The following is a 27,545-nucleotide window of genomic DNA, read 5'->3' on the forward strand; positions in this document are numbered from 1 at the left end:
GGAACCTCCTCTTCCCACCCTCCACATGTATATTCCCATAGATTCGCAGACCCATCTTTAGATCATGGTACGAAATGAAACATGATATCTTACATACATACATACATACATACATACATACATACATACATACATACATACATACATACATACATACATACATACATACATACATACATACATACATACATACATACATACATACATACATACATACATACATACATACATACATACATAGAGTTCCTGACCATCACTAATTGTGCCTAGCCGTGGCAGATGAAGTTGCAGCGGTGACACCACCGCTCATGTCACGTCGACCTTAATCTGGTGTAATTACCCTTGATTCGCACTGGTTCCCCGTTCTTAATGGTAGGGCACTGTGTAGAAGGGATCCTCATTCGCTGTCTCGTCCGATGGTTCTATAAATTGTCCATCTTTCATCTTTAGGGGACTGTTCTCAATGAAGTCATTTGCAGGGTAGAATAGTTTGAAGGCTTTGTAGTGACGTCTTCAATAAAATATTCCAAAAAGACAATTTTCGACTTAATGCTTAAAGTCATGGGTTTCTATCAGTCTTGACATTCAGGTTTCACATTATGATTGCTTTTGGAAACAAATCGCACTGTGCACATCATAACTTTAGTTTCGCTCCAATGAGTATTCCTTTCTCTTCAGATGCCCGTTATCATAAAATTGGATCCGCAACTCAGTATTAAGTCAGTATCTTTATGTATTAAAACTGATTTGCTTTGCACAAATAGTCTTGGAATTTATTACCCGATTCTATTTCTTAAAAATACATAAAAATATACGAACGCGAGGCAGTCTTAAATTGTGTCAGAATTGAAAAAAGAAATACGGAATTCGATTCTTGTTTTTCTGCGAACCAAGAAGCAGAAGGAAGAATTTTTTAATTTTTGTTGAGGAATATGCACATTGCAGGGATCAATTATCCTTGCCTTTTAGACTTTTCGTATTCAATTAATTTCGCTTCGCTGAACGTTTTATTATGCTTTTCTCTATTGCAAAATCGTTTAAATGACGACCAAATACAAACGATGATCATCATTCAAAAGGTTGACTGTATTCTGGGGACGAAGAGACGCATCACTGACAAATGATTGTGAGCGGGTTTCCTGACCAGAAAGTTCCATTACAGAGAGCTATCTTATCTATAGGAGCAGTAAAACTGCATTATGTCACTTGCATAAAATGCAAAAAGTTGCCCCGGAGACATAACTGCCAAAGCCTACTGATGAATACTGGGGCCGACTTCAAACAAGTTGCTGTCGTAACGAAAAGTTGGAAAAGACATCACAGTAATATCGCAGGCAGCAATCTTTGTCTTCCTCCTCAGCTTCCAGTCAATCAGATATGGTTTTGAAATTGTCAAATCGAAAAATAATCCGAGGATATGACTGGACGACTTGATCTGCCAACCTTACCCTTAACCTAGCAGCAGACACTGCCTTCGATCGTGGCAACACTGAACATGCTATCGTATGATCCAGGTGATGAAACTCGAAAATTAGCCTGCCAGGAATCATCAAGAAAGGACTAGCAGAAACGTCTTGACTTCGTCATTAACCACTTACCCTTCAGTGCATTCAAGTGTAAAGATATAAAGGAGGCCTCACAGAGTTGTAGGGTTAATTCGAACTGTAATGAATGCAGTAGTGTGCCACTAAAGAACGCAAGATTGGTGACTATATTCTGAACGATTCTATCGTGCTCCATTGACCTGTAGTGGACAGGACGGTCAACCAGAAGCTCTGGCGCTTGAAATTAAATCATTTGAGCGCCGAGAAAAGAACAGGACCTTCCTGCCCGAGACATCATGGGAGCGATTTTATGAAAATGTCCAATCGATACTCCCTCCTTGATAATAATTGGGTGAGGGCGCCATGGCTCAAAACTTTCCTGGAGTCCTTGACGAGAGGAACTTCAGATGTCTGTTGACACATCGCCTAGCTCAGATGATTCGGCTATTGCGTGAAACGTACTAGGTGACGGTAGTTCTTCGCCTGACCTTCATCATGTCGGCTTTAAAAGACCACAGAGCTCGTGTTGCACCTGCAGAGACCGGTAAATTTGCAGCTTTTCCTATTATTGCATTGATTTTGCTATTTAAAGTTTTCATGAGATCATCCTTTTAGGATTGTTGTCTCTGAAACATGTCGAGGCAGGTTACGTTTTAATGTTTTGCCTGACACCATGCATTTTTATATGTCACTTGTCATCCCTAGCTTTCACGAACTGATGCCGTTGGGTATTTTCAAATTCACAATTTTTGGTCATGTCGTTCATGCAGAGGATTTGCTAAGACGTTGTGTTGTTTCAATAACCAGATATGCCCTCATCACTGAAAATTATATGACGGATTTGTCACCAATTATTTAGTGGGCATTACGGACATTTTTGCTGTAATGGAATGCTGGGTTTTTCTCGATACTACAAATCTATACGCCATATCTAGTACTGTGGAATCTTTCGTTAACTGTGTTAACTGTGTGTCACAAATTCGTATTGAGTTTTTCTGACTATAGTGCTCACGCAGTACTAACTGGACGAGAGGTACAAGGCGGTGTGGATTATATGAAAACTGTTTTGAAGTTAGCCATTTCGTAACACTGAATTTAGATTAAATTTATTGATTCTCACAGTGAGAGTGGATCCCATTTTCTTGAAGATTGTCATCGTCTGGGAAGTCTCGGTATCTCCAGGGTATATTCGTCACTCACAATTCGCATCTATGGAACGCATCGGAAAATGGACATAGGAAGGAAGGAATGCGTTTTATTAAACGGAAAACGTCTGAGGTGTTCCTTACTTTGGACATTTAGGCATATACTGAGACCTGTGTTGAGTGCAGCAATAACAGCATGTTTGCTGAACACAAAGGATGGACACACAAGTGCTGTTTTCTACAGCTGGGTATTTTGTTTTGTTATCGTATGGGGACTGAGAACCCGGTATGATGAAAGCCTAAACATTCTCAATTTCGAATATATAGATATGTCGAAATGGAAGTATGCATCAGTGCATAAGCTTGCTTTGGTTTGATACATGAAACAATTAAATTAACTATGTTGTGTACTTTGCATTACTGTGTATGATATACATGTACGAACCATGTACGTGATGTATGCAGGTCAGCTATGTTTATGACATCATCATCACCATCATAAATATTTATATCATTACATGTGTTCGTTGTTAAGAAAGTCGGTTCGTTGATACATCCGATCTAATAGAAACAGACGTTAACCGTTCTATATTGACATAATTTATTTGGGATATATTTTGCCAGTAAACTCGCAGTAATATTCCCCTGGCTCCAAATGGGCCTTGTGAGATATAAGCAGCACTTTGATGTATGTTTTCATCAACGGTTGATAGCATGTTTGTGTTTGTGCCCGTCATTTCATATCCGGCAATTAATGCGAACGAACCGCAAACGTATGATTGTAAAGATAACCTCTGGTTGGACAACAGACAGATTTTAAAACATGTAACGGCGAGAATAAACGGGCGATATATCACGTGGCGTGATTCGACAATGTGTCTGGAAGATCTATCCAAGTGCAGACGTACACAACAAATATTCCAACTTTATGTGGGCAAAATGAACCATATTTGAGTTAATATGTTTGCATTGCTTATTATTCCTTTTGTGAAGAGAGCAGTGATATTCGCTTAATACACTGGTCAAATGTATCAGACCAACCACGCTGCCGCGAGAAACAACGATAAATATATGTCTTTTGTTGGCCGGGCGGTGGGATAGCCTAATGGTTAAAGCGTTGGCTCGTCATGCCGAGGACCCGGGTTCAATTCCCCGCATGGGTACAATGTGTGAAGCCCATTTCTGGTGTCGCCCGCCGTGATGTGTCTGGAATATTGCTAAAAGCGGCGTAAAACTAAACTCACTCACTCCTTTGTTGGAACTATGCACCATCTTGAGTGGATGATATCAATGTTTGAGAGGACTGTGTCCCCAGTTGACATACATCCTTGTTATCATTAAACTGGTGTAGCTAGCTAAGAGTTCTTTACTAGCCAGGGTCGGTGGGGTAGCCTCGTGGTTAAGGCGTTCGCTCGTCACGCCGAGGACCCGGGTTCGATTCCCCACATGGGTACAATGTGTGAAGCCTATTTCTGGTGTCCCCCGCCGTCATATTGTTGGAATATTGCTAAAAGCGGCGTAAAACTAAACTCACTCACTCACTCTTTACTGGCCAACATGATATAATATAATTGCCACATAGGCGTTAAACATTCGCTAATCGTTTCATAGTTACCTATATCAAAGTTCTATCTATGTATTGTGTGGGTCAAAGTAGTGGCAGGCTTATAACGTTGTGGCCACATTGGACCTGATGTAACTGTGTTTGAGACCAAGCAGCAACAGAAGAACTGAACACCCCGTCTTTGGGACTATAGTCCATGTTTCATCAGCCACGGGATTAAAATAGGTTGACCGGCGTATGGTTGTTATAAAGCTAATGCATATTCTCAGTTTAGAACTAAGCAAGAACGATGTTGATCACTTCGTAATATCACAGTCGGGAAACAATAACGCTAGATATATGTGAGTACTTTTCTGAAATTGCTTTGTGATAATCATGTTTGTATTATTATTATCATGAGGCTGATGGTGACGATTATTATTATTACGTGGCCAAAATGAAGCTAACTCATTGCATCGTATGGCTTTTATGTAGATCAAAGTTGCTTGACTTCCACAGTCATGAGCAGACCACCCACGTGATCACTGCCTAGATGAACTTGTATTCACTCCTGGGTGCACTGTTGTGTGTGAGTTGTGGTTCTCTATTGAAGGAGACTTCTAACAAAACTGAAATCATCTTATTGCCAGCCAAAACATCACAGGGCCTTTTTCGCACAAAATGCCATCCGTCGTATTTTGTCGATACATTGATCTTTGGAAATGAGGAGGTGTTTGAAACTGATCGTAATGATCAGTTCAGCGTGTTGACTTTAATGTAACACAAACGCCACTGCCTTGCCTTTGTAATCAAAATGCAAATTCTGAGTCCACTATTCATACACTGCAAGCATCTGCAGTTCGGATACACTCACAGAACACGGTAAAGGCGCAGTTGGGCTTGAATTAGAGCATGGCTGAATATCTCCTGGTTGTAGTCTCGACAGGAAACACTCTCATGTCAATCAGATCGTCCTTCTCAGCAAGCAATAAATCACGTTTCTCTTCCTTTCAAGTCTGTGGGATCATGGGGAAGTTATTCACGTCAACTGGGTCTAATCCAACAACCTAGGAGACGTCACAAAAAACAGTAGGGTTTATAACTTCTCCGCTTGCAATCTAAAGTATTTTCGAGAAAATCCACTTGCCACTCATGCGAGTTCTTCTTTTCAGTCTGCTCAGACAAATAAACATTCCTTTTGTAATCCCAGTCCTGTAGATGAGCGGTAAATGTAGGGAAGACTGTTGTTCCTGAGTCAAAAACAGCGTCGTCACCCACAGTCTAAACGGACATGACAGGCCCCTAAACCTACTTCTGCTTGTTGATTCGGTTTCAGTAATATCTGTGTTATTGTGCAGTCTCCTGGATCCTGCCTACCAGACTAAGTGTCAATACATATATTGGCCTGTGTATTGATCAGAAATTGTATAAATCCAAGACGAGGGTTCTATTTTTACGTTTTATGCAATACTACAGGAACTGGACACAATGGTAGTTCTGTAGAACTCGACATGTCCCCTCAGTTGCCGGAGATATCATATATGCATTTCTCCTCAACACTGTTTCCAAACTGGATACATTGCACAGCTTGTATGTCTACGGATACCAAACAGCCACTGACCTACCTTTTTTCACCAAGTCTTGCATTTCGTATTCAGATCATCGTTATGATAAAATTAAACCCGAATATGAAAATTCGGTCCTTCGAAATACATTTACGGAAATGAGAATATTGGTTTGTAAGTCCCCAAAGTAAAAGGTTTCCCTTTGTACTCGATATCCTTGTTGTTTGATATTTATCCTTAATCTAATTCTACGCGAACATTTAGCATTTATTTTGATGGTTCAACAGTTAAAAACGTAAGAGCGTGGTATAATAATTATATAACGAACATGTTTGAGGACGAAGGGTAAAAACCAATACAGGAAGGGCGTGACGTTAGACTGAAAGAGCGCTGCATCAGACTGACACGTGGGAAAATCATTAAAAACTTCCTCTCCAATGTTCCTCTGCTTGACACTGAAATATTCTACTGAAATGGCTACAGAACAAATATCATTGCATCCTGAAATTTCGAGAAACCAATTAACAACTAGTTTCTACTTTCACAAATGACGAACCAACGAAATTGTATGAGTGACTATGTATTCATCGAATACTTGCGACCATCAGGGAGTAACGCAATTCAATCAAGATTGCAAGTAAGCAAACACTTAAACCGTGCATCGACTGTTTTTGAGTCTGGCACGGCGTGAGAGCATCTTCAAAGCCATGGCCCACAAGACAGAAAGACCTGCCAATTTGATAGAGTTCCTTCATACCTATCTTCAGATGTTGTCGGGAAGGGAAGAACCTGACCAGAAGAAGTTTAACCCGAGTTCCATCTTCTGTCATTGATCTGCCCAGAACAAAGGAGCACGGACGTGAGGTTCTTCTTCTGTGGCTGATTTCTTCTAATCAGTTTCTATTTGCTAAGGCTGTTGTATCAGCTCCTAGGACGATGGGTGATCATTCGTGAGGATGCTTAGGCAGGACATTTTCCTACTCCAGAGGAGACCCTTCCCCAATCTGATGATTCTTAATATGATCATGTGTCGCCCTAGGGGATGTTTATGTCACAGAAGTTTTTATCGGAAATTAGATTCAAATTCGTCATGAAATTGGAATACTTCAGGTGTTAAAATTGAAATAATTGATTTTTGTGCTTCTGGAGATTAGTCTTAACCTTCAGTGAAGAATATTTTTATTGTGATTGATCGAAGAGCATAGTTTCGTCATGCAGACGTCTTTATCAGTTGTTAACAGTGGACAACATCCAGACCTTTAGGGGGTTTGTTGTTGTTTAACGCCGCTGTCACTATTGTTTAATCTTTATGACGGCCGCCCGAAATGATCGAGTCAAAAGACAACCCAGTAACTAATGTCATGAACATCGATCTACACGATATCCCAATCGTTCTTTCGTTAGTTGGTTACGCATGGGTTGTAGTTCTGATCCGGATCTTCACCTGGTCTGAATTTTAGTAAATTGGCAAGCTAAACCACTCAATGCTAAACCACTCAATGCTAAACCACTCAATGCTCTAGCTACTGCGACTTGTTTTGCGACTTGTTTTGTGTTGAATGTGATATGTCCTCAGTATTGCATATTTCAAGTTAGGATACTATATATATATAGTGGATTTCTATGTCGCCTGGTATCCAACTTGAAGCTGTTCAACGGCGCTTCAGAAAGTCTAGGAGGGATTACCCCGGATAACCCAACCTGCCTGTCAGACGCTAGAAGATAATAGTCACATGACATATCCCACCGGGTACCCAATTTCTGTTGGATGGACAGAGACAATTTTGAACAAACTCACTTGCCTAAGGTGAAGCCACATGTATCACATGTGCTTCGTTGTGGAGCAGGACTGCAGTCCGAGAAATTCTCAGGTGTGAAATACGATCACCCATCCAAAGACTCACCAACGTTGCTTAACTTCAGCTGATTTGTGACCTGAGCTCTATGCACAGGACCACACACCACAACACTGTTCCTAGTGTGCTACCTATTGGACATAAATAACCCATGATGTTGACCAACTAGTTAAGGAAGGGTGAGGTGAGGTGAAATGGGTTTAACGTCGTACTTAAGAATGTTTCGCTCATATGATGACGTGCATGCTAGTGTGTGTGTGGCTGCTTGTACCAAGTTGGTTTTCTATTATATAATGCTAGCCCACTGAGATACCATGCCGCAGTTAAGCATGCATACCCCACTCAGACACATTATACTGACCCCGAGCCGACCAGTCCTTGTTGTACCCATTAACGCCGGGCGCCAGGCAGGGACCAACAAGTACAATATTTTAACATGTTTTGGTATGACGCGGCCTGGAATCGAACCCGCGACCTTCCGCTCTCCGGGCGTACGATCTAACTATTACACCACGGAGGCGGCTAGTTGAAAGACTGCTATTCGAAACGACATGCAATGACTGATTGCTATCATTGTAATTAGCATTCTGGCGATTTCTCCAATGATATGTAATTAGTAAACACATACAAAACAGTACACATACAAAACAGAACTGATTGTAGATATTTCCCCTTCACTATTCTTGTAATTACAATGGCATGAAACTCGGTAGGCTACGTATTGGACTGTTTAAAATCAGCTCCTGTCTCGAGTGCCTATTATGATAACAACGTGCTTGCAATAGGACAGATCGGAAGCCTATAAATTGCTCAAATCCACAGTCCCCATCTTTCTAATTACGTTTAGCACTTAGAGGGGAATTGCCTCAGTTAACGGCCTGTGTGAAAACCCTAACGTCACTAAAGACATATTTAGGGCAGCGTTGTTAGGAATAAGTCTGAATTTTCTCCTCATACACAATTCCGTGCAGTTAAAACGAAATTGTTTCGGTCCCCATTGAGTATTAACCTCGATGCTGGAGCAGTTTTGTTTCGAGCACTCGCGGTAATGAAAGGGGAAACGCGCCTGTTTCCTTAGATACACATTATTTCCCCTTCCTCTTACCTGAAACATAAGAGCTTACACTTACTTAGAAATACACACTGAATAGAAATGCAAACCCATCTATCCATTGGTTCCTATCCCACCTTCAATCAATACGTCCTCGCCTTATGCAATCTGTGTGTATTTCGTAATTATAAAATTAAAATAAATAGTATATGGTTTCCCTGTGCACTTATTGAGTTGTAAGATGCACATTTATCTTGGTTTATACATGATCCAACACAAAAGCAGCTATCATTATTCATCTACTGGTTTTTGCCATCTATGAAATAGTTATTTATCAGATTAAGACACGTGAATGTTATGTCAAACCATGATCAATGAATTTACAAATGTACATTTAACAGATATGCTATCTTACTTTCTTCTTGTCAGCTGACGGGGTTTGTTCATTTCGTAAAACGCCTCTACATTTGTCTGTTGCATTTTCAACTGATTAGAAACACGTTTCTGTGTGAGTGTATACGTACGGCGCACCAAGTCATCCGTCGACAGTCCATTCCTTAAAATCTCCTTAACATAATCAATACACTTTAGCCAACGTCATGAGTCAAAAACGTTTTCCAATGAAATACCAATCTATGATCCTATCAGAACCCAGGCCAATGCGTGGAACACACATACGCTGAACGCAAACACCATTGTCAGAATTCTTCAATGCTTAAAGGTTATGTCTTTGGAAATTTACCAGGAATGACTTGCAAATTAGCAACAAATCACTGTGCTTTCAGCTGCACTTGTAATCATTTTGTGTTTTATCACTGGAATACTGGCGTTTAGTTGCATCGGATTGGATCGCTGTATGGAAATAGCCTCGTCTCTTGAAGAACTATTTGAGGCTATTCGTCACGTCCTCAAAATGCTGAGCGAGCAGAGATAATGTTTCTTAATAAATGGTTTGGACGAGAGCGTCCACAGCAAATACATGGGAGTCATAATCTCTACCTCTCAGTGTGCTCAATCGATTCAGTGAAGAGATCAACAGGAAATTGTTTATAAATCTATTGAGCTTCATCATTCTTAACGTTTTTCAACATTCGCCTTTACACACGAATCATGTCAGAAAATTGCCCCCCAAACCAGATGATTTAGTCTGACAGTAATATATTCCATGTAGGCCAAAGGCCGAAAAACAAAATAATAACAGAAATAAATTAAGTACATGTTTGAAGCGTTGACAGATTGTTACTTTACCTCAGTCCTCTTTAACTAACCCACGACCCTCGATGATTAAACATTAACTCATAAGGTAACTGATGGACGTGTACAATGATGATAATCGCATGAGTATGCCATATGCATATAGATTATTCATGAACGACTTTAGGACGCGCACCTTGTAAGAAACTGATAAAATGTAACACACTTGGAACCATACATACCTAAACAGATAGATAACTTCGTCTTAAAGTATTTCAATAATGATACCCGTCACTGTAACCATCTTACAATTAATCAATACTGAAAGGACAAATACGATTTTCCAATATTTGACACAAACATACCATAATTGTGCTACACATTTCTCTTAATCACGACTTTTCTTCTGTTAGTAAAGAAATGTTATTGCACCATTACTCTACCGGCTCTGGTAATCATTTTGCAACCTCCTGACAGAAGACAGGTTATCTGGAACAGATTAACTGTCCTTATGGGTCGGAAGACAAATCTTTTCTGCATTATAAAGGGTTTTGCATAGGTAAACGTATTGGAAGTAGGTCAACCTCCAGTTGCATCCTCCTCTGATTCCTTCCCCTTCCCCGACTATAGATCTCGGTATCGGATGCTAATACCATACACTGGTGGTGCTATGTATCATACATTGCCGACCGTTGTAACGTAGATCACCTTGATTACATTTCACATTTTATTAATGCCCAATCAACATTTATGTCAGTTTCTATTTATTCTGAAATAAACTGGCGTCGCAGAAACTGAAGAAATTATCTGTGTTTGCAGAAGCAAAAATGAATATTAGGAGAGGAAACATTAATTCTTAAAGTTTTATGAACTCCTAGGTATTATGATCGTTATTGAAAATTATGATCGTGAAAAGAAAGAAAGCTTTCATAAATGTAATATTATGTTGAGTGTGATCTCTACGTCAGGTTTATGTATATGTTTGTACATTTTCAGCTCGCCACAATGAGCAGGCTGATGGCAATATGCCAACCCGCTCCACCAGGGACAAGAGAGCCGCCTCCAGGCTCAACTTGGGCGGTGACAAGGGAATTGGAGCTCACAGATCGGTGAGTATACGGACAATAAACATTCCCCTTTAGATAATAAAACTGACTGAAGATGATAGATATACAGTGGGCTAGAGAGTTAGTTGTGATGTGTGTGTTAGTGTTTGATTTTAGTGTGTGTGAGTCTGTGTTTGTTTGTGTAAAATCAATGTATTCTTAATTAGTGTGTTATTAGTGTGAATCTAATAAGGATGTTTATAATTAGTGTGTTGAATATGTGTGTGTTAAGATTAGTTTGCGATCGTTGTGTGTTTAAAAGGGGTTCGGGTTGTTTATGTGTATATATTTAGTGCCTAGTGTCTATAATAAGTGTTTGTTAAGTGGTTTATATTTAGTGTCTAGTATCTATAATAAGTGTTTGTTAAGTGTGTTTATATTTAGTGCCCATGTCTATAATAAGTGTTTGTTAAGTGTGTTTATATTTAGTATCTAGTATCTATAATAAGTGTTTGTTAAGTGTGTTTATATTAAGTATCTAGTATCTATAATAAGTGTTTGTTAAGTGTGTTTATATTTAGTGCCTAGTGCCTATAATAAGTGTTTGTTAAGTGTGTTTATATTTAGTGCCCAGTGTCTATAATAAATGTTTGTTAAGTGTGTTTATATTTAGTATCTAGTATCTATAATAAGTGTTTGTTAAGTGTGTTTATATTTAGTATCTAGTATCTATAATAAGTGTTTGTTAAGTGTGTTTTTATTTAGTGCCTATAATAAGTATTTGTTAAATGTGTTTATGCTTGGTGCCCAGTGTCTATAAAACGTGTTTGTTAAGTGTGTTTATAATGAGCGCCCAGTGTCTATAATAAGTGTTTGTTAAGTGTGTTTATATTTAGTGCCCATAGTCTATAAGCAGTGTTTGTTGAATGTGTTTATATTTAGTGCCCAGTGTCTATAATAAGTGTTTGTTAAGTGTGTTTATATTTAGTGCCTAGCGTCTGTAATAAGTGTTTGTTGAATGTGTTTATATTTAGTGTCTAGTGTCTATAAAACGTGTTTGTTAAGTGTGTTTATATTGAGTGCCCAGTGTCTATAATGAGTGTTTGTTAAGTGTGTTTATATTTAGTGCCCATAGTCTATAAGCAGTGTTTGTTGAATGTGTTTATATTTAGTGCCCAGTGTCTATAATAAGTGTTTGTTAAGTGTGTTTATATTTAGTGCCTAGCGTCTGTAATAAGTGTTTGTTGAATGTGTTTATATTTAGTGTCTAGTGTGTCTATAAGCAGTGTTTGTTAAGTGTGTTTATTATTATTGAGCGTTATGAGTGGATCTAGTGTGCATGTCTGTTAGTGTGTGGATTATGGCTGTGGTATATGATGTATAAGACTTCGACGAGGAAGCACCTAATACATTTATTCACCCAGTAGCATGTTTATTTATTTACCGAATTAACTGTTATCGTTTCGTTTCGTCCTGTTACGTCTGAGAAACGGTGGCATACAGACACTCACCAGTGGGGTGCTTGCAAAGTAGGCCATAACGTTATGACTTACATGTATATGGTTACTTGATGCTGCTGAATTATTTCCTCCCCCGTGTGGTCAGCATCGTCCACACATTGGTTGACTGTACTTGTACTAATGGACCCATTCACTCCACTGAAGTCGTTAAGTAACAATGGTTTTTGTTCTTGTGATTCCATATCACATTTCCTACAAATGGGATTGTTTACAATGTGCACCAAATAATGTTTTGCCAAATATAATAAATGCATTATAGAGGAGACATGTGGTCTTAATTAGTCCAAATTAAAAGCTGTCAAGCATGCGATCTTTCAAGCATTGAATTCCATTTGTATCGACAGTATCGAAAAGTGCAACAAGTTAGTCTAACATCAATGTTAAGTCGCTTTTAACGTAGGGTTAACCAGCAAAGAGATATTTCCTTCTCGTTTCAATTCTATAATTGCAAAACAAACACAACGACGTAATTGACGCGGCGCTAGTTCAAGCCTTTGGAAACAGTACACTCACTGAACGTCATTGAAAGCTCAAAGGCCTAACTCATTCCCCAATGGTGTTCATAACCTTATTGTGATCAGAGCCGACCTGGAGGAGTCACTTCCGATATCGTATCAGCACAGGAGACGTTTGGAGGCTTTTATTTCGGAATTAATGGTTAGTACCAGACCCCGACAGTGTATACCGATAGGACTATGCCTCAGCGGCATCAATGTAAGATGAGTTTTAAATTAGAGTATTTCATGGTGAAGAATCAAAGTCGGCTGTAACGGCGGTACTCATCCTTCCTTTGAAACGAAACTCCGGGTCTAGAAAAGTATTCTTTTATGACGTATCCACTTACCATTACATTATTTTCAAAGACTGTACGATTTTATAATGTGGATAGATGCTATGAATCTGAAATGAAAGATGTTGTGAAACTTTCTTTTGGTTAAAAAGAAAAATATATTGCGTAATTTCACTCTATGTACTGACGATGATGATGACGACCATTTGGCCCGTCCTTGGATCGCGAGGTACAAGTTACGATGGAATTGAGATGAAAAAGAAACGTACATATAATTACCCATGATAATACACACTGAATGCCGAGAAGGGTAATATAGGTCTGTGGGTAATTCAGGTATTCAGCTGGCTGGCTGGTTTCCCGTGTCACCGCACACAACATGAAGTTGTTGCTTTCTCTGTATATGACTGGTTTATATACTTGTCTGTATAATGGAACTATTCCCAGACACGGAAAGATCCGAGTTAGAATTGATCTTCAGAAACCCATGCTAGTCGTAAGAGACGGGATCGGGTGGTGAGTCTCGCTGATTTGGTTGACATATGTCATCGTATTCAAACTGCGCTGATAGCCAGATAGTCCAGACTCGATTATTTACAAAATATACAAACACCCACAAAGTAAGAAAACAGTCGAATCTTCGCACAATTCACACCCAGGGAAGAAAGATCGTTTTAATATTGATAATAACCGCGTGACTTTTCATAACTCAGTTTCACTACTCACGTTGTTTATCAGAAGTAGCACAAATGACCTACTCTAAACACCAGACAGCGAGAGTCTCCAAGGATGGTGTGCTGCGAATCCCGAAGTTGTAACAAACAGCGAAACAAACAAAGCTACTATGAATAGTCGGGTCTCGACTCCAGGTTGGCAGGTCTTGCCAAATTTGAATAATTAGGATAGATGCGAATATCTGGCTCCATTACTTTTCAGCTGAAGTTGCGCCACCATATCTACTTGATAAGTCACTTGAGTCTATCTCAGTGATTAGATACTGCCCCATGTGTCGCCAGTTATTGGGTAAGTCTTATCGGTTCATCTGAGCTCAGTATTGTCCACTGGCAGAATCAGACGCTGCAGTGAATTTCAGGTCAACACAAATTAGCCACTTTCAGGCGTGATATTTCATTTATCCCCACGTCGACCAGCCAGCTGATTGGCATATGTAATCAAGGCTGTTGACAATGCAATTGATGATCCCATGCCAGGGATATGTCCAATTTTCGCTATCAGATGGCTAGTGTTCGTGTGATCTCGTGTCATGCAACAGACGGACGGCTGGCAGATGTCAGGCCAGTCTATTGAACGACAAGAGTGTAATAAATATCAAGTCGTAATGAAAAACTGACTTATATAGTATACGTGGCATATGGACCCGCGTTCCCTGGCACACCGAGGCTGGAACCACAGGAGGTCACAGGTGTTTTGGGGACGGTTGTGCTATGCAACAAACTCCTGCTGGAAATAGTGTTACCCTTAATCATAGTGTTAATGACATGAATTTAACATCGGAGAAAAACGTACTTATATTAAACAAACGAAAGGACATGGAGTGAATAACCTTAAAATAATAATAAACTTGCAACACACACACGCCTGCGCGCGCACGCACGCACGCGCGCGCGCACTGCCAAAGCCAAAGCCATCAAGATCCGGGTTAGAATTTGTCTTCAGGAACCAATGCTTGTCGTAAGATGCGACTAACGGGATTGGATGGTCAGGCTCGCTGACTTGGTTGACACATGTCATCGTATCCCAGTTGCGTAGATCGATGCTCATGATGCTGATCACTGGATTGTCTGGTCCAGATTCGATTATTTACAGACCGACGCCATATAGCGGTAATATTGCTGAGTGCGATGTAAAACTGAACTCACTCACTCAACCAATCAACCAACCAAAGCCAAAGCCATTGACCACTTACAGCTCTTCACCCACAATAAGCTGGGACGTATATACGTTAAACACAACGTGCTTGACCGCGCCGGTGAGCCTCGATCCATGCCTTTGAGTGAAACCCGGCCTCCAATCATCCGTAATGGTGGCCACCTGATCCCAGTTTCAGTGGTCTTTATCCACTCAAATGTATAAAGTTGGATACGACCCTCCCCTTTCCACCCTCCACATGTATATTCCCATAGATTCACTGACCCATCTTTAGATTATGATACGAAATGAAACATGATATCCTAATTTGTTTGATAACAGTAACAACGGGCTTATTCTGACACACACGTGGCCAATGTATTAGATATGGCAAAATTACAAGAAAGGCGTAACCTGAGAACTACAACCAGGGTTACCTCAAAGAAACTCCGCACGCAAAAAGTGAAAGAAAAAAACTCTTGGTTTAAGTTTCCATGATGATCCATGTTTTCCTTTCTTGCAATGACGACGTGGCAAACTTAGATGGAAATTTGTCTCCAATTACCCTATTGTTCCTGGCACGAAAAACTTTCAAGAGTTTTCTTGCCCCTTAATACCCAAAACGCCTTTTATTCCTTGAAAATCAATGGAATGTTTGGAATTTATATAACGAGTGACAAATCAAGTTAGACAAGATATAAAAAAATCCCAGCGTATTTGCCATGGCCGATTTCATTACGCCTAATGGAACAAGGTTACATAGGGAAAAAACACCAAAGATAATGCTTTGTTCGGGGAGTTCAGAAAGGCGTCCATACAATAACATAGCCTTCAGTCCCTTATGTTCCCTGTGGGTGAGAACATCCTCTGTGGCCTTACTAAAGATCCGGAAATGTAACCTTCTAACATGATCCAAAAGATCGTGTCTGCTTCTATGCATTAAAGGCACATATCCTTCGGAAGGAAGATCACTCCACTGAGATTTGTGTCCAAAAATTAGATTGATTCAAGATCTGATTCACGACATCTGAGTGAAAGAATATTTTATGTAATAAGTACCAATTTTGCGCTTCTGGTAATACCTTTACATTCTGAGGTTTGTTTTATCGCGTCCACTTCCAGTGTCAGAACAGTTATGGGCCTTTTGTATGCTTTCAGTTTAAAACACATTCACGTCACCTTTGATTTTTTATTGTAATACGAGTGTCTAAAACCTCAACTATTGAGGTTCCTAGAAATGTAAATAAATAACTTCCTGTCATTCTGTATTAAAACCATGATGGCATGGTGATGTTCGATTTATACACGTTTTATACGCACGAAGTTGAAGATGATACCGCCAGCATGCACACAGTCACACAGAGGCTCAAGGAAGATTCTGAAGGATGCAACCAGTTACTCCGTGTGCGATTTATCTTTTACACGAAATGGCCTCATAAAGGCTGATTATTAAGAATCAATATTTTCCCCAGGGAAGATTCTAGTTTATATCCGCTGGGTGAGCAATTTCAATTTGCTCATACATCATCGATGACTATTTGACCACTACAAACAAATAAAGTAGTATATCGGGCCCATTCTACTCAATTATATGCCTCTGTGCAGCTCTGTGCGTTGCATTACAGCACCAGGGGACAGGAACCAAGTGCGCCCCAGGCTTGTGTGGTCTGAGGTAACAAAGATAATATCATTTTGGGGACGACATGGGCCGATTCATTTCAACTATAGAGTTTGATAATCCACAGGATGATATTGATTTATTATGCCTGGGACAGAATATGCTTGGTGTCTTGTCCATACTTTGTCAGACATCTTAACAAGCCAAATTTACAAAATGACTTACGGTGTACGGGTTTTTTCCGTGGCTTTAAATGAATGATCTTTTCTAATTAATGACACCCATAGATTTGCGAAAAGAGGATTTTCTTAACCATTTCTTCTAAATGCAGAGTCCTCTGTACAATTCCGGGTCTAGCATAAGCACAGTTTATGTTTATGAATCACTATTAACAAGTAATGACACCAGGTGTTCACAAGAAGGTGTCCAACACATTTTCTGCGCCTTTGTTTTACGGCGCTCATCTGTATTTCTGTTGAGACCCATCAGTCCCATGTACACAGTGTAGATCATTAGCAGCAAGTACATTAACGTTTGTCAAGTCCTTTCTACTATGGATCTACGTGTCATTTGCTTCTTCTACCCTTCCCTTACTACTCCCGTGTGAAATCCGGGATAGGAGAGAACACAATGTGCGTGACTGTACGAGTTATCCATTTAGATGAGATGGTCCGACATGTTTCAGTGCCTGGCAACGTATCCGATGGCGTGTGACGTTGTTCATTACCACAGTCCATGGCTTGTCTGGTCCATACTCGGTTGATTACCGTCTGTCTTCTTAAAGCCTAATGATTGGGCAACAACTACTTCTACCCTGTAATATGTTCAACCTTATACTTCTACCTTTTGTTGTTGCTGGTACTTCTTGTTGCCGCCCTCTCTGCTCTTCCTATTTTTGCCTTTCCTTCTGCTAGATTTCTGCCACAGTAACTGTTATTTCTGCTGCATTTCCTGTTGCAGTTATCTCTTCCCTCTTTCTGACTTTCAACTTTCCTCGTGCTAATACTCGTTCGACCATTTCTGTTGATGTTATTTCGTCTTACTTTCTGATTGCACTTTAACTGGACATTTAGCATATATGTACTTCCGCTTCCAACCTCAAAAGTCCTTTGCATGCCCGTCAACACTAAGATGAACTGTTGGTCACAGACACGTGCCACCCACACATTCCTGATGAATATATATGCCCGGCATATCGCCATTTGCCATATCTGACAGCAGTCATTGTCAATTAAGTGCTTGTCGTCCACAGCCGAGGAAATCGACACCACCAATCTGCAACGCGACATTTATTGAACCCTTGTGAATGATATAGTTATAATTTAGCCTCTGCCAATACCGTGGTGATTTGTTAGATGGAATGAAGATCCGTAAAACGGAATATTCCGGCGCTGAAAATATTTTTGTATGAAATTCATAATATTCCAGCTGTTTTTCCGTGAATTTTCCAATGGAATTCCGACTTTTAGAAGACATGCAAGGCTTGAGCTGCGAGAGCCGTCCATGTTTTAATTCTCTGACCTTGCTCTGACAATGGTGAGAAAGTGATGATGTTTTACCTCAACGAGGCCTTAATGTAGCATCATATCACCCTGTACTCACTGAGGCAAAATAGTCCCTGAAAAAATTCTAATGGGCTGATTTTGATGAAATGAGGAACCTTTCTTGTCACGATGTTTACCGAGTCTCACTGATTCCCCAAGGGAACTGGAGGCTGGGATCACAACAGCTCCTAAGTCAAGAGATCATATTATTGAAACTGAACATCGTTTCGCTTTTCAGTTCCCTGGTTGATATAATTGTGAAGCTCCTGGAACAGAGCAGCCTTTTTGTTGGTGGGTTTTATTAATTCCTTCCATCCGAAACAGTTCAGGTAGCCCTGCATGGGGTGGAGAAATTGACAGAATGGCTGAAGGTGTTCCCGCTCCATCGCCAATGACCTGACGCACTATCATCATCGTTTGTTAGCCATAACTTACTGTTCATCTGGGAATGGATGTATGTTAGGAGCCATTCGAGACTCGCAGTACAAAGAAAATATATTTGAAAGTTAAAAGGAATGGAAAATAAATAATGGACCTTTGGAGAAAGATTATGTTTTGTATATATACTATCCATAAAAAATTTAGACTCACTTAAAGCACTCACTATATGTTATATATATATGGTGAAAACGAAGATGAATTTCTCCACTAACTTGGGGGAACCAACTACAAACCTTATACAGATGAACTGAACGAGGATAATGCATCAAATTGTTGAAAAGCATGTGCAAATATCATGCATGTGAACAGTTGCGTTTTGGTGTAAAGTTTTGTTCAGAATTCGCCAATTTTCACTGAGTTTCATCATTTATTGAAATCATGACAATAATCTTTTCAACGTTACGAATTTGTTTTACAATACATCAGTTCATGTGTAAACGGTACCTTTAAACAGTGTGGAATATTTTGCAAAATCTAGTTTAGAACAGTTGACTGAAATAGATGGCTACATATACACTGGTGAGTCTAAACTTTTGATGGGTAGTATTTTTCTTATGTTCGCTTCGTATATTACTGTATATCTCATGGTGTATTTACATCGTTGTAAGCCTTTTATGTACAATACGTCATATCAATTATTGGTGTTGGTGTCAATTACTGTACATCATAAGATAACATAAGATAAGATAAGACTTTATTTTCCAGTGGGAAGGTTTGGTTACATCATGAATGGACAGTCATATAACATTATAGATAGAAATACATGAAAATACAATACACGCCATATACGAAGGAGGTTAAGTATATAAAGCTTTGTAGAGCACAAAGAATGTAAGAGAAACCATAGTCTAAAATATGTAACAGTTATAGTAAAAGACACAACTGTTCAAGAAGCTAAAATCAATTACAGGACATGCATACCCATTTCGTGAACACCTGGTGTCATAACCTATTTTTAGTTTTTCATTCATGATAATATTCAACACTGTTTTGTGCTTTATAGTGCCCTATGGAATCTGTTTTGTTTTCTTAATTTCCGGCGGAGACTTTGATTATTGTATCAGATGGTTTCACCTATAGTCCTGGCAGCCTCTAAAGGAAAGCTGGGGGCTGGGGAGAGGTAATACAGGTGACCATCGGCTGTGGCGATTTCCTGTGCGGAGTTGTGTCCTTTCTGCTCGCCAGAAACCTATGGCTGTGTATTGCTTTCGATTCAATGAGGTTATGAATTGAAAAAATGAAGTGCCATCTGTTTGAATTCGCAGATGTTTTCAAATGTTTGCACATGTTTGATTCGCATACCTCAATGAACGGCCAAAACTCCCCATTCAATCCCCACGATTAATGTCACAAGAAAAGACAATGTTCTCAACAAACATTTAGTTGACGTGTAATAGTATAAATCAAAACAGGTGGATCGATACACATCCCTGGCTTAGGAATAAAATCTGTGGCGTGACAAGAAACAGGCGTTGACATAAACGCCTCCAAAGTATTCAGCCAGTTGGCACAAATTGCAATGGAACAGATTAATGAAGCCTGTCAATCAAGGCATAGATACAAAGGGAGATTACTCGGTGCGGTGTAAAGAAGGTGAAGGTCATTATTATCACTTGTGTGGTGTTCTTCGTGTTTTTCAAGATTCAGTTTGAATCGTAAACTTTCCCTAGTCCAATGACAAGTTTTACGGTAAAGCAGACAACTTAGTTGAAACCGACTCTCTCTTGTCTGTTAAGGGACTACATTGTTTTATCAACTCCGATTGACCCGAACCATGTGTGAATCGATCTCGATTGAAAGATAATTATACAATCATCGATCTCAGCCCACAGTTTGTTTGTGTAAATAAATGGCGATGTAGCCGAAACCAATCCTTTGAAATACAATTAGTGTAGGGGTAAAGTCGTTTTGGGGTCCCAAAGAGGGCGGTAATGGAATCCTTCAACCTGTACCGGTACTCTCCGACATTCCACTGTGGACATTGGGAAATGAATGGGAATCAGATTTGACTGAATTACATTTAAGTCACAATTCTTTGTTTTTAATATCATGGCATCTTTTCAGTTATAGTTCATGGTTCCATCTGAAATCTAAAATAACCTTATGGAAATGATGAGCACACACATGGACTATAATTGATATTGCCTATTTTTGTTCATGAAAATCACATGGACTACTGTCGTCAACAATAGTTTACCATGTGCAGAGGGGTTCCATAAATTGCTGACTTCCTGGCCAGGACTCAATTCCGAACAGGGCCCCGTTCCACAAACCGATCGTAGCGCTAAGGTAATCGTAACTCGGATACTTTAACATGGACTTATGACTGTGGTAGCGCTACGATACCTTTGAGGAACGGGGCCCAGATCCTCAACAGATCCTCTGTATCTGTCGTAAGAGGCAACTAAAGTGGACTAGGTGGTCCGATTTGGCGACGTGATGTTGGCAGAAAACATGGATATAGCAAACAAACAAACGAACCAATCATCCAACGAACGAACGAACGAACAAACGAACGATCGAACGAACAAACAAATGAAGGTCGGTGCGGTGCAATGTGTGAAGACCATGGGATGTGTCTCCCTGCGCGATGTGACTAGAAAACTGCTTCAGTGTATTTATAAATGTGTAAGTACGAATACAGGCGCTGTGTGGATGACGAGTGGATTTACAAAAGCTCAACCGGGAACTCGTCTATCTTGTTTTGCGTGCCAGTCCGCATCCGACATTAAATCAATCGAGGATTTCATCTGAATGCTGTTTGTAATGAACGAGAAAATCCTGAAACTGTAATAAAATGGCCGTTCCCACATCTGACTAACCCGTAGCAGTGACAAATAGTCTGATTCTTAAAAGCACACTGGGAGTTGACAAAAAGGATTTACAACTTTGATAAACATAACGTACAACATCCTCGTTAAATACAGACGTTGATATGATTGAAAAGGATGCAGTATTGACTCGAAGTATGATACAGAGAGGCGAGACCCTGGACGTGGTTTGGAGCAGAGACAAAATCAGGGCATGGGTCTTCCATCATCTAAAGAATATCTTACGGTTATCATGGGCAAAATATACACACGACTGGTCGAGACACCTTAAGGAGTGCTGTGTCCGAGAGTTTTCAAGCTTGGGGTTGGGGTCGAGATTGAGGTGGCGGTTGGGGTTAGGTTTGGGGTTAGGGAAATGGCTTTTCATGAAATCAAAAATCTGTGTGTGTCTGTGTTAATGTCTTTGTGAATGTGTTTTTATGGTGTCTAGCCGTGAATGTGTTTCTGTGTGTTGGTATTTCGTTGTGTCCGTGTTCTCGCATGCATTTCTCCGCATGTCTGTGTTTCAGTCATGTCTCGGTATTTCTGCATGTTTGGTTGACTGTGGTTGTGTGTGTTGGTATTCTCTGTCTGTGTCTTGTCATTGTATAATTGATCCTGTTCCTGTGTGCACTATGTTATTACGAACACGCTTAAAGGAACTGACGGATATAATGACTAAATTTGCTTTTATCCCGACAGCTTGCTTTCAGTATACCGAACTATGGTTATACCGAAGTCACTGGTCCATTTGAGTTCGTTATTACAGTAGTTTAGTGTTTGTTGTGCGGAATTTACTCCTCATCCATGCCAATCTACAACATTCGTGTCAACTCTGTTTTCATACCAATATCAATACCCAATATCACGACACATTAACGCAAATGCTTTATTACTGTTTAGTAAAGTGAACTCAAATCGGACACTCTTAACGTTTAATACATGTTCTCAAATGCAACGTTTGTTGTTACAGTTGTCAATATTGGAGGAAGAATTCATCTACGCGGCAGAGTTCGGCGATATTCCAACTGTGCAGCGTATTCTGGAGGAGAATACCAACTTGAGCGTGGACTACAGCGATATTCTGGGCAGGACGCCTCTCAGACTTGCTGTCGGTAACGAACATTTAGAGGTACGTCCGTCCTCTAGACATAAGCGTGGTGACACATTCGATGGCTCTCAACGTCATGTAAAAGGACAAATCTAATCATAGGCTTCTCTATCACGCTCGTCAAGGGCCATTTTGCTCGTATGTCAGCCCCAACCAGGTATAGTTACCACCAAATCCTTTAGTTTTATTCATCAACTCGGCTGTTACACAGCTTACTCCCCTAAACATTCGGATTGTCTGAAGGGCTTTCATCGTGATGATTGTGTTATGATAATTGACACTGTTCTTGAACTGATGGAAGACGGTCATGGAAAAAGCTCTGAAGTTAAACTAACTCAAATGTATAGATGTCTGAAATACAAGGAATATATCTGTAGGGTATTGTCCTGCAAATCTCAAACTGTCATGTTCATGTGTAACAGAATAAGGTTTAAGACGTAATATGTTGAGAGACGTTATGAAGTGAAACCCAAGCTTTTATCTTGCTCACATTGTCAAAGACCTCTAACAGCGAGTCATTTCCATAGTATTGAATAAACCTCACTGATGAAAAAGGGAATGACACTTTTGAGCCACATGAAAAATGGTAGTTTGATATGCCTGTGAACTGTATCAAATTCCTCAAGATTTTGAGTAGCATGTCTGGAGGATATAATCGACATGATAAAATTCAAATAGGACAGTCACGAATATATAGCATTTTCTGATCATAAACATGAAGAAGTCTAGCATGATATTCAGACATCCTTTGTGTTGATAATGCAGAGTTTCAGAGACGTACGGAAGAGAAGATTTATCTGGTTATGCTTTTATGATAACCAGCAGATATACATATAAATTTCAATCAGCACTTACGAATACGCATTTTAAAAAAAAAGTTTCACTTGTTTTAAAGTTCATTGTTACAGTTCGTGATTTCACTGAAAATACATGTGATTTGTTTCAGAATTGTTGACTTGAAGTGTTGTTTTTTAACTCGTACTTTCTGGAATAGGAATTTGTTACTTTATGCAAATACCAAATGAATAACTCTTTAACTCAATTCATCGCTTGGTATTCCTGGTAACAATGTAAGTACCTAGGATACATGACGCTTCCTCAGGGTCATAATTACGTGTTTCACTGATATTGTGTAAGTGTCCGATCGTCTTAAACCATTCACCAGTATTTCACGCGGGACAGATCAAAGAACTTTCACCAATATACCCATAATGGATAGAGCCGTGATGTACCATGAAGCTATCATTTTAAGTTGTACCAAGGCAATATAGCTCCAGTTAAAAGTGGCTGCATTTACGTATGTAAGCTACAGACTACTAAAGGATGTGGATCTGTAGTCAAGGTCATATGTGTCACGTCTCCTCAACAGACAGATAACGAGACAGACGTCTTGCCTAGTGGTTTAACTGGACTTATACCCTCAAAGTACTCCTTGCATATAGAATCCCACTTACTCATCTGTTCTGTGAAAATGCCTATAGATTTCCGTTTTCTCGTTTTTCGTAGTTTATCTCGTATTTAGTACTTTTTTGTAAAAATAACGTCGTAGTTTCCCATTGCCTTCTAGGCCCTTTGCAAATACTCCCAGTACTTGATACATATATCCCATGAAAATACCCGCACGTAGCTTCCCATTGCCCAGTACTTCCTGTGAACATACAGGTAGCTTCCCATTGCCTGGTGCTTCCTGTGAAACTTCAAGGAACTTCCGACTACCCAGGGCTTCCTGTAACAAAACACGTAGATACCAGTTGCCTAGTGCTTCCTGTAACAAAAGACGTAGCTACCCATTGCCTAGTGCTTCCTGTAACAATACACGTAGCTACCCATTGCCTAGTGCTTCCTGTGACAAAACACGTAGCTACCCATTGCCTAGTGCTTCCTGTAACAAAACACGTAGTTACCTATTGCCTAGTGCTTCCTGTGACAATACACGAAGCTACCCATTGCCTAGTGCTTCCTGTAACAATACACGAAGCTACCTATTGCCTAGTGCTTCCTGTGAAACTTCAAGGAACTTCCGACTACCCAGTGCTTCCTGTAGCAATACACGAAGCTACCCATTGCCTAGTGCTTCCTGTAACAAAACACGAAGCTACCCATTGCCTAGTGCTTCCTGTAACAATGCACGAAGCTACCCATTGCCTAGTGCTTCCTGTAACAAAACACCTAGCTACCTATTGCCAAGTGCTTCCTGTAACAATACACGAACCTACCCATTGCCTAGTGCTTCCTGTGACAATACACGAAGCTACCCATTGCCTAGTGCTTCCTGTAACAATACACGAAGCTACCCATTGCCTAGTGCTTCCTGTGACAAAACACGTAGTTACCTATTGCCTAGTGCTTCCTGTGACAATACACGAAGCTACCGATTGCCTAGTGCTTCCTGTAACAAAACACGTAGTTACCTATTGCCTAGTGCTTCCTGTGACAATACACGAAGCTACCGATTGCCTAGTGCTTCATGTAACAATACACGAAGCTACCCATTGCCTAGTGCTTCCTGTGAAATTTCAAGGAACTTCCGACTACCCAGTGCTTCCTGTAACAAAACACGTAGCTACCCATTGCCTAGTGCTTCCTGTGACAATACACGAAGCTACCCATTGCCTAGTGCTTCCTGTAACAAAACGCGTAGCTACCCATTGCTAAGTGCTTCCTGTAACAAAACACGTAGCTACCCGTTGCCTAGTGCTTCCTGTGACAAAACACGTAGCTACCCATTGCCTAGTGCTTCCTGTGACAATACACGAAGCTACCCATTGCCTAGTGCTTCATGTAACAATACACGAAGCTACCCATTGCCTAGTGCTTCCTGTGACAAAACACGTAGCTACCCATTGCCTAGTGCTTCCTGTAACAAAACGCGTAGCTACCCATTGCCTAGTGCTTCCTGTAACAAAACACGTAGCTACCCGTTGCCTAGTGCTTCCTGTGACAAAACACGTAGCTACCCATTGCCTAGTGCTTCCTGTAACAATACACGTAGCTACCCATTGCCTAGTGCTTCCTGTGACAAAACACGTAGCTACCCATTGTTAAGTGCTTCTTGTGACAAAACACGTAGCTACCCATTGCCTAGTGCTTCCTGTGACAATACACGTAGCTACCCATTGCCTAGTGCTTCGTGTAACAATACACGAAGCTACCCATTGCCTAGTGCTTCCTGTGACAAAACACGTAGCTACCCATTGCCTAGTGCTTCCTGTAACAATACACGTAGTTACCTATTGCCTAGTGCTTCCTGTGACAATACACGAAGCTACCGATTGCCTAGTGCTTCCTGTAACAAAACACGTAGTTACCTATTGCCTAGTGCTTCCTGTGACAATACACGAAGCTACCGATTGCCTAGTGCTTCCTGTGACAATACACGAAGCTACCCATTGCCTAGTGCTTCCTGTGAAATTTCAAGGAACTTCCGACTACCCAGTGCTTCCTGTAACAAAACACGTAGCTACCCATTGCCTAGTGCTTCCTGTGACAATACACGAAGCTACCCATTGCCTAGTGCTTCCTGTAACAAAACGCGTAGCTACCCATTGCTAAGTGCTTCCTGTAACAAAACACGTAGCTACCCGTTGCCTAGTGCTTCCTGTGACAAAACACGTAGCTACCCATTGCCTAGTGCTTCCTGTGACAATACACGAAGCTACCCATTGCCTAGTGCTTCATGTAACAATACACGAAGCTACCCATTGCCTAGTGCTTCCTGTGACAAAACACGTAGCTACCCATTGCCTAGTGCTTCCTGTAACAAAACGCGTAGCTACCCATTGCCTAGTGCTTCCTGTAACAAAACACGTAGCTACCCGTTGCCTAGTGCTTCCTGTGACAAAACACGTAGCTACCCATTGCCTAGTGCTTCCTGTGACAATACACGTAGCTACCCATTGCCCTGTAACAATACACGTGCTTCCTGTGACAAAACACGTAGCTACCCATTGTTAAGTGCTTCTTGTGACAAAACACGTAGCTACCCATTGCCTAGTGCTTCCTGTGACAATACACGTAGCTACCCATTGCCTAGTGCTTCGTGTAACAATACACGAAGCTACCCATTGCCTAGTGCTTCCTGTGACAAAACACGTAGCTACCCATTGCCTAGTGCTTCCTGTAACAATACACGTAGCTACCCATTGCCTAGTGCTTCCTGTAACAAAACACGTAGCTACCCATTGCCTAGTGCTTCCTGTAACAAAACACGTAGCTACCTATTGCCTAGTGCTTCCTGTGACAATACACGAAGCTACCCATTGCCTAGTGCTTCCTGTAACAATACACGAAGCTACCCATTGCCTAGTGCTTCCTGTGAAACTTCAAGGAACTTCCGACTACCCAGTGCTTCCTGTAACAAAACACGTAGCTACCCATTGCCTAGTGCTTCCTGTGACAATACACGAAGCTACCCATTGCCTAGTGCTTCCTGTAACAAAACGCGTAGCTACCCATTGCTAAGTGCTTCCTGTAACAAAACACGTAGCTACCCGTTGCCTAGTGCTTCCTGTAACAAAACACGTAGCTACCCGTTGCCTAGTGCTTCCTGTAACAATACACGAAGCTACCCATTGTCTAGTGCTTCCTGCGACAAAACACGTAGCTACCCATTGCCTAGTGCTTCCTGTGACAAAACACGTAGCTACCTATTGCCTAGTGCTTCCTGTGACAATACACGAAGCTACCCATTGCCTAGTGCTTCCTGTAACAATACACGAAGCTACCCATTGCCTAGTGCTTCCTGTGACAAAACACGTAGCTACCCATTGCCTAGTGCTTCCTGTAACAATACACGTAGCTACCCATTGCCTAGTGCTTCCTGTGACAAAACACGTAGCTACCCATTGCCTAGTGCTTCCTGTGACAAAACATGTAGCTACCTATTGGCTAGTGCTTCC

The 27,545-nt window shown here is 40.6% G+C and overlaps 1 protein-coding gene across 4 annotated transcripts in view; it reads left to right on the top strand.

Annotated features, from left to right (window-relative positions):
- Nucleotides 1-27,545, top strand: part of LOC124262554 (short transient receptor potential channel 3-like) — a 215,569-nt gene that overhangs the window by 165,672 nt on the left and 22,352 nt on the right. For all 4 annotated transcript variants that reach the window (XM_046697076.1, XM_046697070.1, XM_046697058.1 and 1 more), the window contains exons 2-3: nt 10,895-11,007; nt 22,510-22,668. In XM_046697076.1, the coding sequence (XP_046553032.1) occupies nt 10,895-11,007; nt 22,510-22,668 (272 nt within the window). The remainder of the gene's footprint in view (nt 1-10,894; nt 11,008-22,509; nt 22,669-27,545) is intronic.

This window comes from Haliotis rubra, unplaced genomic scaffold (genome assembly GCF_003918875.1).
Source record: "Haliotis rubra isolate DU_JTF1 unplaced genomic scaffold, ASM391887v1 Scf12, whole genome shotgun sequence".
Taxonomy (NCBI): Eukaryota; Metazoa; Mollusca; class Gastropoda; order Lepetellida; family Haliotidae; genus Haliotis; species Haliotis rubra.